The 19,116-nt window shown below is 40.4% G+C and overlaps 1 protein-coding gene across 2 annotated transcripts; it reads right to left on the minus strand.

Moving 5' to 3' along the window:
- Nucleotides 1-14,808: 14,808 nt before the first annotated feature.
- On the minus strand, nt 14,809-19,042 carry C12H15orf40 (chromosome 12 C15orf40 homolog). Of its 2 annotated transcripts, XM_075764983.1 has the most exons (5): nt 18,897-19,042; nt 18,685-18,811; nt 17,669-17,796; nt 15,541-15,670; nt 14,809-15,334 (listed from the first exon to the last, which is right to left on the minus strand). In XM_075764983.1, exons 1-4 carry the CDS (start codon nt 18,969-18,971, stop codon nt 15,578-15,580), a joined length of 423 nt encoding a protein of 140 aa, XP_075621098.1. In that variant the 5' UTR covers nt 18,972-19,042; the 3' UTR covers nt 14,809-15,334; nt 15,541-15,577. The 2 variants fall into 2 exon arrangements, with proteins under 2 accessions (XP_075621098.1, XP_075621096.1); XM_075764981.1 differs by having other exon boundaries at nt 14,809-15,670; nt 18,897-19,041.
- Nucleotides 19,043-19,116: the final 74 nt, after the last annotated feature.

Consider the following 19,116-nt stretch of genomic DNA (forward strand, 5'->3'; position numbering starts at 1 on the left):
TAGGAACATGGAGCAAGAAAGAAGGGAAAACAGGATTGCTCCTTACAGGATTGCTCCTTACAGCAGCTACTGACTGCCTCAGGAGCGACTCAAGGAAACGGCACCTCCCTTGCCTTTCACTTGCCAGTCAGGAAGAATGTCTGTATCTGTCCCCTTGTCCCTGTATGTTCAAAGTAAGTGAGTTGTATAACCCTGCTTCAGTTATGCACGGCGCTGACGTTCTAATGACTGGAAGCTAAGCAAGATTACAGGGCGGATCAGGTTTCCCTGAAAGTACCTAGGAGATACACAGCCCAATTCGAGGCACACAGAGGTATATCTAGAGATCAAAACAGAGTCCAGTGGCTCCAGCACTGCCAGGAGAGTAGATGGCAACCGTACTATGGTGGTGCACAATGATCTTGCCTCTCAAGAGGATTAATTTTTTCATTAGGCCCTGCAGGCTGGAATTTATTTTTGTGTTTACCATGGCCTCTATTTTTCTTCAGTAAAGCACGGACTGTACTTAGTGGTTGTCAGTCCTCATTTGCTTATGCGAAACAGTGATGCCAAAGTGTTATTTCTATACAGCTTGCGCCCTGACTTTCTAAGAACTCTGTCCTGGTAAACTGAAAATTTATTACAAGAGATGGCAAAAGTTGGTAATAACCATGTTTTCCTCTAAGTCTAATAAACACACACCAGGATAAATCATATCACCATCCCCAATGCTTACCTTGTTTGTTATTTATGACCAGCAGGAATACAAATGAATGTTGTCTTTTTCCAAACACAGAGATGCTTCTTTTTCAAATAATACTTCAGCAGCTGGAGGACTTTTTTCCACAAGTAGGGACTGCCACCTTTCTTTTTTTACATATTGTGTAATTCAAACCTTGCTTCACTAATAAAAGATGTTTCAATAACAAGTATCAAAACTGCTCCTGCTCACTGTTTGAAGAAAAAACTCATCTATTCAAAAGATGAGTTAAATTTAAGAAAACTTAGTTATTTCTTACAGAACTACAAAAATAACCAAGGCCCAACTTTATCCATGAAAAAAAACAATCTTCAAGGATTGAAGCAGCATCTTCAAACTGAAACGTATTAAAAGAATGATTAAGACACTAAGCTTTTTCAAAGCTCTTGTTCAGACTGAGGAAAAACAATTTGGTATTTGTATACCCACATAAGTTAACTACTTAAGATTATAATTTGTACTGTTGAGATAAAGGTCAAAAACACAAGCATACCATAAGATGTTTCACATTGGTTTTGGCCACCATGTTCCAAGTTTAGCATGATCCGAGCTGATCAGAAAGCAGATGCTCTTTGTCCAAAGTTATGTCAGAAGTTTGTTTCTGAAGAAATGCTTGAAACAATACATTTCGTATTAAAAATGTGCTCAAGAAAAAGAAAGTAATGGTAATAACTGCCAAGTGCAACCAGCCCCAAATGATTACATACTCCTTTTACAAAATGAAAAAAATTATTTTTCCATAGCAAAGGCCTGGGTTTTAAGTTTTACCCCTTTCTAGTCATCTTGATTTATGAATGCCACCGAGACCTAAAACAAAATACATTTAAGAGTACTGCTTCAGTGGCTTTAATGGTATGAACACTTAAATGCAGCATACGAAACCTCTGGAGTTTAGATCAGTTTAGTGCAAGAGCTCTGTGTGGACACACGTTCTCCTCAGATCAAGCCCATGTTACTCATTTATAAGCCACACACTTGAAATGCCTGCTCTGAAGTGAGCTGATGGAGCATCAAGCGTGGGGTACACACACCCTCCTCTAAACCCCTGCTACAGCTAAACAGCTATAAGAACATAAAGGACCTTTACCTTAAATTGCCCACCTGGGCAAATCCTATTTCTCCAACCCTGCAGCTCAGAGGATACTTCCATCAGCCGAATTACAATTTTTGTTGTTCTAAGATAATACGGGAGTGGGAGGGTATGTCATACAGCCCAGGCAATGATGGGAAGGAGCACGGCTGAGCTAAAGGAACAATTGTTTCATGGTCATTTCCTCTTGTATCCTGAACCCTGTAGGGGAAAATAAGTTTGGAGATTTGATTATTGGTTATCAAGTGACTTTGCTGCCATGCCACGGCCTGGGGGAGGGAAGAGAAATTCCTTCCTCCTCCAGAGACTCCAGGGACCTCCCCAGCACAAAACAAGCCGGCAGAACATGGACGTAGGAATCTGGAAGCAGTTAAGCAGCTGACTCATTGCACTGGCAGAGTTTAAGTCCTTAAGCAAGGTGGACAGATCCAGGGAACGATAAACAAATAGCTATTGATCACATAGCCTGCAGTCTGGGTAAATCCAATTGAAGAACCTCTTTGGGATTTTAGTTTTTAGAGACAAAACAGATTTATTGCTAGGTAATAAAAGATCAGCCTAATCTTACTTCCCTCCATACCTGCATTAGACATATTCTTACTACTGGCCTAAAATTGTTTTTTAAATCTGATACTGTTTTTACTCTCTCCTTCCTATCACTACGCTGGCACCAGGCTATTTATTTCAGATATATCAAAAGACAACTTTGTCATAGTACCAGTCATTCTAACTGAACTAAAAAGAAAGTTAAAAGGAAAGGATGTTTTCAAAGATAGAACCAGACATGCGTGTTAATTCCCAGCTCAGCTACAAACCTTTAATGCTTTTGTGTCGCAGCTTCCACCCATAAAACAGTGGTAAGTCCGCCCCATTTCCCTCTTCTGAGCTCTCTATTTTTGCAACAAATCCTCCCAGGCAGGGGCTACTCCATTGAAAGCATAGGTACAGCATGTAACAATCTCACCTGGGGTCTGTATGTCCCCACAAAACACATTAGAAACATTCTGGAGAGGGAATTAATTGGTTTGCTGATTTTAAAATATTTTTTAAGCTAAAAGCAAACACATTATAGATACTATGAAGGCAGTCACTTGATTTAAACACTGCCTTTATGTCACTCCATAGTTACATAGCATAGTATTTAGAGGCGTACAGCTGGGATTCTGTGGCCTAGCAAACTCTCAAAGCTAGATCTGCACTAAACAGTAAGTGATTCTAGTCCTACGGGTGTAGTAGGAAAGCCCTTCAAAAATATAAGTAGCATGAAGACAACCTCGTCATAGCTACAAGGTATGGGTAGTCTAATTTGATAGTTAACATTGAATTAAAGAGAGGTGAATTAAAAATGAGGGGGCAATCTATGCAATCTAGATTCCACATCAATAAAACTCGTGATGATTACTGCATTGAATGTACTATTCATTTATATTTAATTGATTTTAAAAACATTCATGCACATACCATATAATCATGGCAAGAGTAAGTAAAATTCCAGCCTTGTGTAAGTATTATAGTGCTTTTTTTTTAATCAAGTAGATGCAAAAATTCTAATGCAAACTACTAGAATTACATAGTTAAGCATCTGAGTTCCAAAACCACTGAAGGTAAAGTTGTTCTTTGCATCTACAGCAAAATATTTTAAAATCAGCAAAAGAGGAGTAAAGAAAAGAGAGCGGTAAGGGGAGTGGACGAGTCAGCTACAGTGAAAGAGGGAATGTACTGGTGAAGGAAAAGAGTAGCCATTGCACAAAATGTGTCTTATCAGAAATAAAGTCGTCTTCTAGAAGAGTCTATTGAATGGTCAGAGTGTCCTTAGTAGCTGAGAAGATGAAATCATCTGACTGAAGGTAAAATACAAATCTATTTAAAAGCTGTTTGTGACTGATGAGAACTGGAAGACAAAGATGGCATCACAGTCCCTTGGCAAGAAAATTCCTCCAGATGGCATCTATTTCTCATTAATGCTCTGGGGGAGGATCCTAGACATCCCAGCAGGTCCCATCGTGACTTTGGATTCAAAGCTGTCCACAAACTCAGCTGCTCTTTGGCTCAACTCCACTTTTGCTGCACATGCATATGGCACGCAGCAGTGCTACAGGACAGCAACTGATGAATGAATTTAACTGTTAATTTCTGTCTCTTTAGATCATGCCTCTTATACTATGTTTTAAAAGGCTGTCTGTAACCATGCCACCCAAGACAGGGCTCAGAAAACCTTCTCAGGCTCTTCACGTTTTCTGCTACTAGTATAGAAGATTTAAGGATTGCTAGAAAACACTAAGAATTGTAACACAAAAAAAAGAAAGTGAATGCCAGCTCCTTTGTTATTCATGTCTCCCAAAGCAAGCATCAAGATAACCAAAACATCAGCCCTGAGTTAAGACCATATCAAATAGCTGCATCTTGGTTTCAGTTGGCAAAATCAGAGCAGAGCTTTTATATAGTCTCTAAATTGGAAAATCCTAACTCCTTGTCACCAGCCTCTTTCACTCTACCTATTGTGATACCACCATGCCATCATCCCATCCCTCCACACACAGAGCATTTGTAGTTGGGTTTGGGGTTTCTTGTCCAGTCTAGTTTTAGATTAATCGAGGGCCAGATTTTCCTTCTGGAAGCTCTTCTCTGAACCTGCTGGAGCTCATTGCCAGTTTCTTCTTTCTTAACAATGGCTTACGTATGGGACCTCTTCTCCTCTACACTGTTTATCAGTGGCTATGGATTTGTTACTTTGGGATAATTTCATTGTGGGAGAGCGTGTGACAGTGGCCTTAGAGTACTTTTGTCTGCACCACCTGGGATAAAAGCAGCCTACTCAGGGATCCCAGGATCCTTACCGCACCTACCCAAATCTCTACCGAGCTCCCCTGCTATTGCTTGCAAAGAGAGACAAGTAAAGTTTAATATGGGAATCTCATAGTTAACTACACAAGAGTGCCTCAGTTTCAACAGCTGAAAGGATGTTATTTAACAAAAGAAAATGACTGTAGGTAATAAAAAATCATTGCCACCTCACTAGAATTTGTCTGGGTTTAACACAGACAGAGGCGGAGAACACTATGAACCTGAGAACAAGCAAAGGGTCCAAAGAGTAGAATTTATTTGAATTCCTATGCATTAAGCTGCTAAATAAACCACATTCCTTTCTGTGAGCATAACAGATATATATAGGAGCAGTCAGTTTACTGCAGCATGCTCGGAACCTAAACAAAAGTTATAACGCATGAAGGCTCTTATGCATATAACATCTGCCTCGCAACTGGGCTGGGGAAGTGCCACGCTGGGTCTGCGCTGTTTCGGAGGCTGACGATGCTCTGCTTGTCCCTGTGACATTGCTGGCCCGCAGGCAAAACTGGAGAGCGCACAATTTGGTAACTGGGCTGATTATCTGCCGGCTGATGATAAACTGCAGATTCCCATGCAGTAACGGCAAGGCCTTCTATTTTAACAGGCAAAACACTACAGCAGAATCACTGATCTGTAGTTAAGATTTTATTTAATGCAATAAATTGTTTACTCTGTCTTACTCCGTTTCCAAGTCAAATTAACACATCACTTCAGGTTAAGATAAGCAATACATCCTGAATACTGATATAGGCCAGAATGTGATTATACTAAGATCAGTTTATACATCCTCTCCATTGGCCCTGTGTCAGGAAACTTCACTATACACAAGAGGAGGTAGAGGAATAAAACAAAGTCAAACATAGTATGCTTAAGGAACAATTAAAATGGGTATTTTAATTCACCTTTGCAACCTTCTAAGAGCTTTCACATTTATATAGCTTTAAATGATAATGATTTTGACAAAAAACATTTTTTCCTCTATGAAAGGTATTAGTAGGAAATTGAAAATCTGAAGGAAAATGAAATTGCATTTTTCACATTTACTATGAGCCAACTCTAACTGTGCAGTGGGAGAGGTATTTATCATGCATAGCCTGTCCTTCTCTTTGGATGCTCTCTTCCAATTTCGGCTGGAAGCACCACGTGTTAAAGGATCATTAACCAAAGTCACATACATCATCGCCCCCTCACAAATGAACACTGTAAACACTGCAACAGCCACAGAGACACTGTATCATCAGGGCCCAACATAGACCTTGTGGCTCACACAAGACAAAGTAGGCAGATTAAACTACCCCCCCCAAAAAAAAATCTTTTTGCCCTAAAACATACCCATCCCAAAGAAGGGCAAGGCAACAGCCTTGCAGCTGCTGGAAGACTCCTCGGAGCTGGTCTGTCTCACCTGCAGAGTACAGAGCCCGCGCACACACCTCTGGCCCTGCAGGATCCTGCCACCTTCAGTCTTAGCACAGCCAGTTTTATTACCTGGCTTCTAGACGGATAGTGTTCTTATCCCTTGTATTTACACAGAATTTTGAGACATAACAGGAGCTTTACACTGTGGACACATCACGAAAGAAGACGAGAGACAAATACCACCTTACACTGGCTTGTACAGATCACTATGCTGGGACTGGGTATTGTTTCACAAAACAAAGGGCTGGGTCATAGAGCCATATCACATAATGTTTTTACATCAGCACACTGCAGAAATTTTGAAATAGTGTCGTAACCCTGCATAGATTCATAAAGCAATCAGACTCCATAGTGTATATTGAAGTGTGTGTGCGTATATATACACACACATATATACACACATTAAGACTTTCTTCATAGTTATGTTCCTGTCTCCAGGCACTAAATGCAGTATCTCTGACTACCAAATGCAATCAAAGGCAATGCGCTTCCAAAATTACAAAAAACTAGTTTTTGAAACTGAATTCATTCCTGTTTAGTTTCTCCCACATAAACCTGTCTTTTATATAGCACTCTTGGCCTGTAACACAGAAGGGCTGATATATGCCCCAGCATTTAGGAAATCATTTTAGGTTGCTCTTTTTGCCATAAAAGAGAGGAATGTAATGCCTGGGGTAAGCAAAGAAAACTGAACAAGATTTTCATCTTCTTCCAGGAGTCTCATGATCTACTTTTAAATCTTTTTTCCATTACTATTTAATGGTATTATAATTACTGTAAGTCTCTAGCGTTCAGAATAACCACAAAACAAATACAACCTTGATTATGCTCTTATTATTATTTGTATTACAGTGGCAACAAGAGACTTTATCAAAGGAACAGAGGAGCGTGCATCTCCAAGAACCCGCATCTAATCTAGAATGAAAATTTGTAGGTTATTACAAACAGAAAAGACTGGGGAAAAGGGACAAAACACAGGGGTTGCTATACCTAGTCTATAAGCTCTTATTTTCTTACTTTAGAAGTCTGACATTCTTTGGAAAAGATTCTGTCCTTCATGAAACTGGACACAAAGATAATCAGCAATTCTAGTGTCTAGAATTGGCTCAAACCTTACTGTTTAGGACAAGTTCTTCTCTAAAATCCTTAAATACAGCTATCTCCCCTGCTGCCAATCCAACATTCACAGCAGTCTTGAGAGCTTATTCTCTGCTGCCAAACCTGCCTCCAGTCACACTTTTTTGTTGCAACTAAGAAGTCACAGATTTTTTTACCCTCTAAAACTGTGGGCTGTATTTATCCTCTAAAACTGAACAGGCACACAGCAGCAGACCAAAGGCTTCTTTGTGGAGAAAGCACATCATTTTGGAAGAAACAAGGACGGGTGTCTCTTCTACTCAATGCTGTTCGCAGACAGTAAAGCGAAAGAAAACAGGTGTTCGATTTACCGTCTCACGTACTACACTATTGAATGAGTTAACCAGAAGACCTGATTTTACCATTCCCAAGTGATTTCACTTAAACCTTGAAATGTCATCCCCTTTTGGAATTTGTACTTTTTCAACAGCAGAAATTAGACCTAGCAGAGGAGCTAGGTCCAAAATTCAGAGATGAAAGGTGACAATGATTGGAATTAATTTCTCCGAGTTCAAATTTCTCTTCTAATTAGAGCCTTAATGCTTTCTTTTCTGACACAGAAATAGAAGACAGCATCTGATATTTTGGACCAATTTTTAATACAGTCCAGTTATCATCCCCTGCAGAGCAAACTCGCACCGTATCTACTAACCTGAATGAGCATTTCTGGCAGCAGCTCCTCCCTCTGCAAAAGGCTGGAGGCTGGGCTCCCAGTTTAGTGTAATGGAAACCTGTGGGAGACTTCACAACACATTGGACGAAGCTCTGCAGATAAGACAAGACCCTGGGAGTTGCAGTTGGCTGACTCTGGTGTCAAGAGGACGTGCCAACCTCTCACAGCAATTACAAAGTGTTAGTCCTGACTTGCTGTGAAGGGTAATAGTTCAGTCACATTCGGTCTCCAAAATGAAAAAAAAACACCGGCAAACTGTAGCTGCCTTTGTAGAATCAATTTACTTAAATGAGACAGGAAGGCAGAATAGATGAACTACTTTGAGCAGCTCACCAACTTTTCCATCTGAATTCGTATTTTAACCCACACAACATCAGCAGATGCTCTTTCTATACTACACATCAACGGCCCTTACATGAATCTAGCATTTCAGAAGATGAATCTTTCCTTCCTGAAAAAATTCAGATTGGCATTTAAGGGCTCAGGATTCACACTAAGAGGGCCAGAGGTAATACTTTTTTCCCACCTAGATTCATAGATTGCTAGTAAAAAACAACTGTGAATGTTATATTGCAAATTATTAGATTTACAGTCATAAAAACATTACAGGTTTTTTTCCCCATTCTGACTTGAGTGCTAAACAGCAGAGCAGGTGCTACAAAATATCTGTAGAGTCTATCACACCTTCTATTCGGTGCATGTTCCTCCCCCTCCCCAGCAGATCTTAGAAGGACATGCAGCAAATACTTCCAACAAGTCAAGCAAAATTGCTCCTAGCCCAATAAATGACCTTTGATTAACGTAAATGATTCCTTCCCCCCCCCCCCCCCTTTCCCCACCATGTTTTATTTTCTTTATTTCTGGATGGGAGAAGTTCCCCTAGTACGCAAACCCAGGAATCAAACACATTCTGTTTCTTCAGAGTCTAATCAAGGTACCTCCCACTGGACAACCTCAGGACAAAGCCTAAAACCCAGCCTGGAAATAGCTAAGATCTAAAAATGAACTAACAGACATTGCTTATTTATGTTTATAAGCCCAAGTGTGTAAAACTTGCAGCACTTCACTAAATTCTTCCTCAGGTAAAAAGACCAAGTAGGTCCACTGGAGTGAGCAGGAATCATATGCAGCTGAGAAACCAAAGGTTTTCTACAGAAAGGGTTGCTAAATAGCATTTTCATAAGACAGGCTTCAGTGGAACTTTTCTTCACAGCCTTGTGACATGAACAGTGGTACAGAAAATTTTCTGTTTCTTGTGGAGGTCGATCTTACAGCAAGATCAGAGAAAAAAAATACTTTCAAATTCAGATTTGCAATGGCAACCCCATACAGCTGGCACTGTGGTATTACATGTTCTTTTTGTCTTTGTTTCTTGAAGTGCGTAACACACGTATACCAACACCGCCACTGACAGGCTCACTTATTTTTGCAGATTTAGCATTTATATACTTTTCAGACTACTGAAAGTTGTTTAATTAGATCTTACACCTTCTCTACTGCTACACGCACAGGCATTTGGCTACTGAAAGATTGGCCTTGCCACACATCCACAATTTAATGACAGCTATTGTCAAATGAGTGTTTTCACATGCTCTAGTTTCACATTTATCTTTTGCCAGAAATATTGCCTGGCACTATATTAAATAAAGAAAAAAAATTATTCTAGCTGATATGTGACAGCAATCACAGCAAACAGAATTCATACAGTTTGAGAACATCATTATAAACTGATCATATTTTTAAAATATTTAACAAAAAGCTCCTGGGTCTGCTTTAGTAGCTGAACCTGAACTCAGCAAGGAAGTGACTGAGCAGAATCAGACATTCTCATTAAGTAAAATTAGCTAAGTGCAATTTGCCTGGCTGGTCCCCTCTATGTATTAGCATTTATATTCAGCCAGTGATGAGCTTAATCAGGTTTTTCAAAGAAAAAGAAAAAAAAAAAAACCAAATCCATAAACCTATCAGGTTTATTAGTAACAGATTGCACTTCCATTGTAAAAGGCAGATAAGAAACTGAAGAAAATTGTCTGTTCAGAAGTGCATCCTAGCAGCTAATAGCAATCTTTCCTCATAGCAGGGACATGACCTCACATACGTGCTAGCTGATTACCGTCAGATCTACTGAAGACAAAAGGAGACATTCTATTAAAGGGCAAATGCCAGAAGGCGACACAGAGCTGCTACAGGGCCTCACTGGAAGGGACAGGTTTGCCCTCCGATTGCAAAGATTATATCACAAGGTCTTTTTTCCCCTCTTCCACAATGAAGGCATCTCGAAGAGCTGTCAGACCCAAGAAACAGAAAAAGAAATGCAGCAGCATCTAAGGAGATAAGCGTCAGCAACAATGCTGATGTGACAAATAAAGAGCAGAAACATCCCCACAGAGCCTGGTCCTGCTGGAGGGCACTTACCTGATACAGCGGCAGCAAAACTGAACATGAGAGGCAGGGAGAGGGCATACGAACCCAGGGCCCAGAGATGTCAGGAAGGTGGCTGCTTGAGCTGAGCATGTGTGGGGATACCGCTATCAGATTTAACCCCACAGACCTTCTGGACATCAGAAAACAAGCAGAAAACTGTAGATGTTAAGACAAGGTATTGAAAGTAGCACTAGTAAAAAAAAGGTTCCATAGAAAGAGCTTGTTTTATAAAATTCAACTTGCTAATGCCCCTTTCAGACAGATGGGCACCAAGTATGTCCTAACATGCATTGAGAGCTTTGAAATTTTTTAATAAATTTTGCCTCAGTGCATCCTGGTTTGCAAAACACTACAGCAATGAAAGCTGGCCGGAGGAATAACATGGTGCAGCCCTTCCCATGTGCGCTGCATGCATACTAGGTAATAAAATAAAGGTAACTTAATGACAATCAATCCAGAATTACACTTTGAAACCCCAGTTATTCTCTTAAGGCAGACAACTGCTTTATCTGAGCAGCACAAAATGAGGCTTTGACCCTCTGTTGTTTATTTCAACATTCTTTTCTCCTCAAGTCCATGGTTAATGGTTCTCTTTACAGCATGTTTCTATAGTGACCACCTGCTAAACTGATACTCAATATATTTCCCTTTCCACCTGCCTTATTTCAGACTTGGAAACTCAAAATGTTATTTAAATAATGTTCCAAAACCTGAGCCTCGAGCTGTAGTAAGATTGTATGGTAGACTACTTCATCACTCTAACTTCCCCAGCTCTTGAAACAATGCAAAAACAAATAAATGCAGCATGTATAGATGAAAGCAAAATTCTTCATCGCTCACAAACAATTACTTGAAAAACTAATATACAAAGGACCAGGAAAAATTAATTCCCAGTACTTTAGAGAAGTATCAGACTCCTCCTTTCGAGCAGGTATTTAATTTCTTCAGCAGCTTTCTGACTGTTCATTGCGCCTTGGTTACACTAACAGCACTTTGCCCCAAATGCAGCAGCCTTCCTAGAGAATAACCACCAAGATACACTTTACGTGCGGGTAAAGAACTGTGTTCCCAGAAGGAGACAGGGGAACACATTTTTATAATAGCTAATACGGCAGTGAATCGCCCTCCTGGGATAAAGACGAAAAACATTAAGGGGAGAATATAGTAGGCTGAACTAAAAAAATTTTAAAGAGGGATTCAGCTGGTTCAAGAATATGCAAATAAACAGTATGAGAGGGGAAACACTGAGAGTGAGACATGTGAAGTAATGCGCAGAAAGATCAGGTGTATCTATCTTCCTGGAGGCTGAAAGAAGGAAGATATTAAACTGTGCTTTCTGGTAAATTGCCACTGCCAGTTATTGACAAAGTTGTCAATTATACAGGATTATTTAGACTGATGATACCTGAAGAAATAGGGATTTAGAAACACTTGGGACTAAAAGGAGAGATAGGAATGCGCTGCAGGTGATAAATGGAGTGGATTGAAAGTAAACGAGCAAAGAGGCCAGCTTCAGAGGGTATAATTAAATAGCCTTAATTAGCACATTAGAGTACTGCAATGAAACCATATACCTACTTTCAAAGTTGGATTTTAGAAAATAAATGTAACCAAGTGGATGAAAGAGCAAGAATGTTCTATGCCATAAGACTGCTTGGCATAGAATTTATTTAGATAACTTTCTATTTTGCTAATGTTTAAATACCTTAATTATATAAAAAATGCACTGACTGCCTAGGTCTGTAAGTAGGAAGATAGTAAATCACCATTAGACACATTTTACTGAAATTGGTCAGACAACACATTAGGAAAAGAGGACAGTGCTTGAGTCAATAGTAGGATTTCAAGAAGCTGACTAATCAGATAGTCTTAGGCATAAGGATAAAGCAGGGACCAATGAGTAAGAGGAGGGCAGCAACTGGCACTACAATGTTTTTAAACTGGTCTAGGAGTAAGAGTTAAGTTTTACTTTGAGACAGGGGATGTGAAAAGTGTTTTGAAATTCTTGGAAGAAGCCTCCTACAACATCACAATATCACTCTATTAAAAAACATACTCTGCGGAATAGTTAGGGATATTTGCTATCACAATTTTCTCAACACAACTAAAGATACTTCACTGTGTTCATGAAGAGATAGTTGGCAGGTTAGGATTTCAATAGAAGATTTGAAAGAGCTAAGCCTAAATCACAGTTTTGGCACTGACTTGTCTGGTGACGCAAGCTGCTTAACTCTTGTGTACCTCACTTTTGATATACCGTGGGCCAACAACTCCTGCCTCCCAGGCACATCACCATATCCACAACCAAGATATTATGGATATAACTGGAAGACTTCAGAAAAACATTGATACAAGCAGCTCTCATATTAAACATGGCAACAACCCAGTGTTATTTATACTACTATATTTATTCTAAAATAATTTTGGTTACTCATATTAAATAAATTCTCTGTTCCCAGCACATAAAGGCTTTATTTGCCACACTGCTAGCTAGCCCACTGTTTCAGTCTTAAGTGAGACAGGGCACTGCTACCAGGAGAACTTAATCTCCATCTCTCTGCTTTGATTGCTACTGAGGCTTCCATTTGCCATGGCTTTTTTACACCATCACTGAGGCCTCAATTAAGTAATGTGTCGACCAACAGAAGCTAGGACTTCAATCTATGGCACCAATATTTCTGCTTCCTAAGAAGCAATGCTAAAAAATAGTCAACTGCAACAAGTTTTGAAAAAATACTGTATGATGGCTGAACTGGACAGATTAAAGCAAGTCTCAAATGCTGTACTATGATCCAGACAGAAGAAAAGTACTTGGCTTGGCCAAGCACAAACGCAGTTTTATATAAATGGCTCCCCCCCCTCCTCCCAAACACTTGTCAATGCAACAGAACACCGAAAAGCAATAGGGAGGAGGGCACGGTCGTTGTTTGCCCAAGGACTAATAAACTTCCTAGCTGAACAGTACTCGTCTCCTGATTGACAAGTGATGACTGTGACAATGTGCCTAGCTCACGTTACATAAAAATGACATCATACTACACTGAAGGCACCCTCTTTGTCTTCAAGTTACTTTCACTGATTAGGAAGAAAAGATGCAGCATGCCAGCTGAAGGCATTTAGGACAGGTGAGACCTCTGAAGCAGAAGCTAGCAAAGACACTAGGCAGAACATGTTGCCAAGACACAGAGGGAACTGAAAGATTAAATTGGCTATTATTGCAGATAATCATCATTGAAGGCCAATGGACTTCAGAGACTGTACCTGCCTACCCAGCTCCTCCAATCTGGGTCTGAAGTCATGGGAAAATGTAATACATTATATGTATTACGTACTATATTGAAATAATGGAACATATGGTATTAGCTTCCTAAGAAATCTTTACAATAGCTGTTGCAGCATCCAGCTCAAAATATAACTTATAAATGCAGGATTCCTCAGTCTTTGGATTGTTGTTTTCTATTCACAATAAAAAGTAGTTTAGGAAATAAGAAAAAAAAAGCCATGAACACTTAGTTTTGGCTTGCTTTGCCTTAATTTTTCTGCAAGACATGGCACCTCTCTGCTGGGCAAGAACAGATGACACAGCAAGGAGCCGTAAACCAAAACTGACAGAACAGTAAAACAAAACCAGCCTGTACAGACAGAAAGGAGTAAGGAAGGAACAGCAACTGAGGCAACGTATGGCTGACCAAAAGCCTGAGAAAGTAAGGAGCACAGACGCAAACCATTACGCAAACAGCATTCACAATTTAGACTCAGTTCTCCAAACGCTATCCAAACAAGAAAGTAACATTCTTCGTAACATCTGTGAAAATGAGTCACCTTGAAGGAGCTGTATCTAACTCTAAAAACAACTGTTGCAATATTTAGGATAACAGGAAGCAGAAAGAATTTCCTAAAGCAAAAGATTTTTTACCATGAAAAACTGAATTATGAGCTCTGAAGCCTACACTGCATGAAGCTGGTAAAGAAATTTAGCTGTAACTTTTGCATTCATAATATTGCTTTCCAGGAGAAAGTATGATAAATCTTAAACAAACCTTCAGAACGGTTTTTCTTTTTTACTTCAAGCATTCCGTGTGTGTATATATATCTATTTTAAATATGACAACCATAGTAAAGATAGGACAATTTCAGACCTCAGCAGCGATGCAGATGAAAAAGCAAACTCTGATAAGAGACATGTGGGATATCACATACATTTTGGGGAAATACTAGTTAAATCTTACTCTGACCTCTGAAGCATGACAAAGAGAGAAGTTAAACCTTCTTCTCATCAGCCCTGAGACTGGGTTATAGTTGTATGTTTTGTTTCAGAGTTCTTGCTCTGTTCTACAAATGACTCTGCTCAGTTCTCTATGGGTTTGAATACTACTCATTTTTAAATCAAGGAAAGATTGCAAAAAAGCCCTGTTTAAAAATAGCATTCTAGTAAGTGACTTCTAGGAAACTTTTAGTTTAAAATATAAGCCCAAACCAAAGTTTTCATAATACTTTTCACCCCTTTTATTAAAAACAGTCATTACACTTGACATACATTTGGCAAAAAAACATGATTGTATTGCTACTTTTCAGGAAACTAATTACAGACTATTACAAAGTGACACGGTGTGTGCAATTACCAGGTTCTGGGTCAGTTTTTCATACTGCAAACTTCTAGTTTTGTTTCAGTTGTTCAGGCGATTCTGCTTTTAGCTTGCTTGCGTGTTCAACAACAGTATACTGGCCTCAAATACATTTATTTTAGATGTACACATGTGCACATAGTGGAAAACTGCACCCAGTACCTGCGGCTAGATATTGAAGAGAACGTTCTTGCAGGGTCTTTACCATCCATCCAGACTCATCCTTTTGTACCACTTTTCACATTGAAGCCTGTCACTCCAAGCTTTTTACTTTGTCAACCAAAGTTTGGTTCACTAAGAAACAAGTTTTCTAAACCATTTGTTTAGGGACCAGGAAAGAGGACAAATCTTACCAACAGGAAACACTCCAGAGGGGAAAAAGTCTGTAGTGACAGAAGCAGATACAGAGCCTCAGTAAAGACAAGTTTTTCTAAGCAAACCTACACAAAAACTTCAATGATACAGCACCAATATTAACCGGGGGGGGGGGGGGGGGGGGGGGGGGGGAGGGGGAAGTAGCTTTGCCTATTCCTTACCCACATTCTCAACAGGACTAGATTTACGTAAGAAGGAATATCAGTCCATTTACCAAGATGCATTGTCCCATTTCCCAGTCTTGTTTTAGGTCAACTGGAAGCTTCTTTTTTCAGTTTTTCTAAAATCTCATCTGGTGTCATGGATACCAAAATCTTCACCACTTTGTCACGTGATTTACCACCCTGGTTTAGACACACACATAAAAAACATCTTTCAGAGAATCACCACCAAATACACATTCAAAAAAAAAAATCTCACTGTGATGCCAACGGATTGGGTACTTTAAAAAGAATTCTTAAAGTATGGGCATTCAGAATTAACAGCAGAAAGAGATAGATCAATGTCCTTCCTAGTTAATGTCTTATCTACTGTCCTTTTAAAATTGGATATGGCTCCCAGAGCACGCCCTGAATTCATGCTCTTTTTATAGGCTACAATGAAAAGTGAGGAGTGATAAGTTTCCATAATTCACTTGTATCATCTAGAAGCAGGACTCCAATTTGTATTTTTGTTTTTTAAAAAGTGTGTGGGTATATATATGTGTATTGGATAACTGGGTACTTTCAGATATTTCTTCAGAGTTGTCTCCCACAGAGTATTAGTTACTCCTAAGCTGAGTTCTCAGGTTGAAATGAAATCACATTGTATATAACCTATAAGACAGTCAGATTCATACAGCAGTTATTTGAAATATTATTGACCCATTTTTGTATTACTGAAAAAACCCCCACACTATTTTACACAGGAACTGGCAAACCTGCAACCTCATTTCACATTGCCTGAAGACACAACTTTGCTAGTATTCAGTAAACCATAAGAAACAAGTTGGTTGTTAATCTGCAGCCTGGCCAAAAAAGTTTGAAAAACGCACAAGGGACATCCTGAAGGAGGAAAACTTCCTTAACTCTACTATACAGAAATATAGCATGAAACTTAAAATTAAAAATAGTCTTTTAAAGCGGTCTAGCCAGCTGCTGATGCAAATCAAGGCCCTTCCATAAAAAACTCGTAACCCCAGTTTTATACTGGATCATTTCCCAATTTGGATTGGTTTTGTTAATGTTAGCACTCACCATAAAGCAAGTAGCATCTAAGAGGGCAACCAGTACCAAAAATCACTCGCTGTTTACACCTAGCAAATCAGGATGGAAAAAATCTAAGCCACAGGTAAAATACAGACTTTACCACAGTGCTTCACTGAGGACAGTGGCTTGTGAAAAACAAACACTAACGTAATCATTTGGACACCGCAGGTCAGAACAACTGAGTCAAGAAGGTCAGACAACACTGGCCCCTTTTATGTTCAACTTTAATTAGCATTTATGAGAATAGTTAAACCTGAACATCCCTTTAAGGTAGGAAAACAGTGTTATCTGTAAAATATTGATAAACAAATGAAGCCATTTGCCCAGGATTCAGGAAAAACAAGATTCAAATCTTCACACCTCTGCCTTTCAGTAATGCAGTGCTGAATTCATTCATCGTGTTGCCATTTATGACGATCCTTTAGCAGACTTCTACAACTACTATGTTAAACTAACAGACAAAAATAAAAAGCACAATTTTTCATTGTGCTCTTATGTTCATAAACTATAAATGAACATGGCTGGAAAGACTAACTTTAAGTACAATGAATTAATAAAACAAATTATTTATTCAGTGCAATGAATAAAACAAAGAGTTTCCACTCACTAAAGTCAAGACATGTAAATTCTAATACAAAGAAACTCTTGAGGCTCAGATATAACCCAAGTGCTTACATATGCTCTTGCTTACGTGTGACAGTTAATTGTGAGAAAACTTTCCATCAAATAGAGAAGTTACTTCAAGAAAATGAAAGTTATTAATAAAATGCACATTCTCTCCAAAGCACAAATTGTGTGAACTGCATTTGACATGAAAACACGAGAATCTTTGAAGAACCCAGAAAACATGCCCCACACAAATTCGAAAAATATACCGTGATGTGAACTGCTCTGGTTAAAGATCTCAAGATGAGCTGTGGTTCTTCCTACACTAGGTTTGTTCTCAATGAATCATTTCATTAACTCAACTAAACACCTTTAAAGTGTCTTTTGGGCTCAACTTGGAGAGCAGCTCCCTGTACTTGAAAGTACATTTCAAAATCTTGAATTTAAATTGCAGTAGGGCAAAACTGAAAGAAAAGAAAAAGGAAGTACCTTCTCTAAAACAACGTCACTCTTCTTCACTTCTAGCACCTTAGAGAGGTAGCGACACAGCTCTGCATTGGCCTCCCCTTCTGATGGAGGTGCAGCAATAGCTACACCTACTGCCTCAGCTGTCACATCTATAACAAATATTTTAAGGATTTTATGCTCAAAATATTCAAAACATCTAGTTATTGTCTCCTAAAAATTAATGTTTATGTTCTAAGCCCCTCTCTACATTGTCCATTCTGCTGCAGGTGTAGTCCAGCTTGGCATCATGTAGCATAATACAAATCAGGTTATCCCACCAAAAAAAAGCATGATAAATAAGCCTGCCCAGAGAGCTATGCTATCATCAACAATTTCCTTGCGTTGCCATTTGAACCTGGATACCCTACTACAGTCCACTACGTTAGTCTCACAGACATATCTGCATAAAAAGCAGTTCTAATTTGTATGTAAGCAAGTCAAGCGGGAGAACACCTTTTATTCGATTAAACTTTAGAGTTCAAAGGAAACCGTACAAGCTCTTGGGATACAAGTAGCATGCAAAAAATTACACATGTCAAATTGAGGTGCTGCTGACCAAATGTGTTTGCTGTGACTCCTTTCAAAAAAAATTGGTTCAGAAGAATTTACCTCACGCTCGCGGCACCACCTAGCGTTACCTACAGGGGAACGTGGAATTGCTGCTCCCGGCTGCTTTTACTCTCTTCAGTTTTCTGATTTCTGGGTGGGTTTGGTTGGTTGGTTGTGGGGTTTTTTGGTGTGGGTTTTTGTTTGTTTTACAGCTTAGGGGTTAAAGATAAGCCGTTGAACTCGTTAGAAAGACTAGCTGGAAAAACCAGCTTTCCCGCTCGGTTCCCCGTTACGGGCGGTTATTCCTAGGCCGCGAAAGGCCACCGGAGCACCTTCAACCCGGCTGTTCCAAGAGAACGCTGTCCCGCCTCAGCCCGGTCTCCCGAGCCGCCCCCCGCCCCGGCAGCACCTCCCTCCAGGCGCGGGGAGGCAGCGGGAGGCAGCCCCACCTGTGACGGCGCTGCACCGGGCGCCGGGCTTGGCGCGAACCGCCACCCTCACGCAGCCATCACCCGCCGCGGCCACCGGTCCCGCAGCGCCGGCCGGTTCCGCGGGTCCCTTCCCGGCTCCTTTTCCCTGAAACACAGAAACAAGCGCAGTCACCACCTGCCTCCCCTCCCCAGGGCCGGACTCCCCCTCCCCAGGGCCTTCCCACCCGCACCTTCCGGGGCATGGCCCCGCCGCCGCTCCGCGCCGGCGCCGCCAGCAGCCGACGGAAGCCGGCGAGGGCCAGCATAGTGCGGTGCGGCCCTTCCGGCAACAGCAGATAGCCCCGCCCGGAAGTGCCCGGCTCTACCCTTGCCGCGCCTGCGCGCTGCGCCACAGCCGCCTGAGCGGCAAAGGCGGAGCTGGCCAGGCCGCTCCGTCTGCCGGGCAGCGGC

The sequence above is a fragment of the Balearica regulorum genome, chromosome 12 (assembly GCF_011004875.1).
Source record: "Balearica regulorum gibbericeps isolate bBalReg1 chromosome 12, bBalReg1.pri, whole genome shotgun sequence".
Taxonomy (NCBI): Eukaryota; Metazoa; Chordata; class Aves; order Gruiformes; family Gruidae; genus Balearica; species Balearica regulorum.

Excerpts from the sequence above, each read along its gene's own strand:
- C12H15orf40 (XM_075764983.1), bottom strand. The coding sequence starts at position 18,971 with ATGCTGGCCCTCGCCGGCTTCCGTCGGCTGCTGGCGGCGCCGGCGCGG. Across the intron at positions 18,812-18,896 it reads GCGGGGCCATGCCCCGGAAG|GGAAAAGGAGCCGGGAAGGG; the intron begins GTGCGGGTGGGA and ends TCTGTGTTTCAG. Across the intron at positions 15,671-17,668 it reads GTGACGTTGTTTTAGAGAAG|GGTGGTAAATCACGTGACAA; the intron begins GTACTTCCTTTT and ends TGTCTAAACCAG.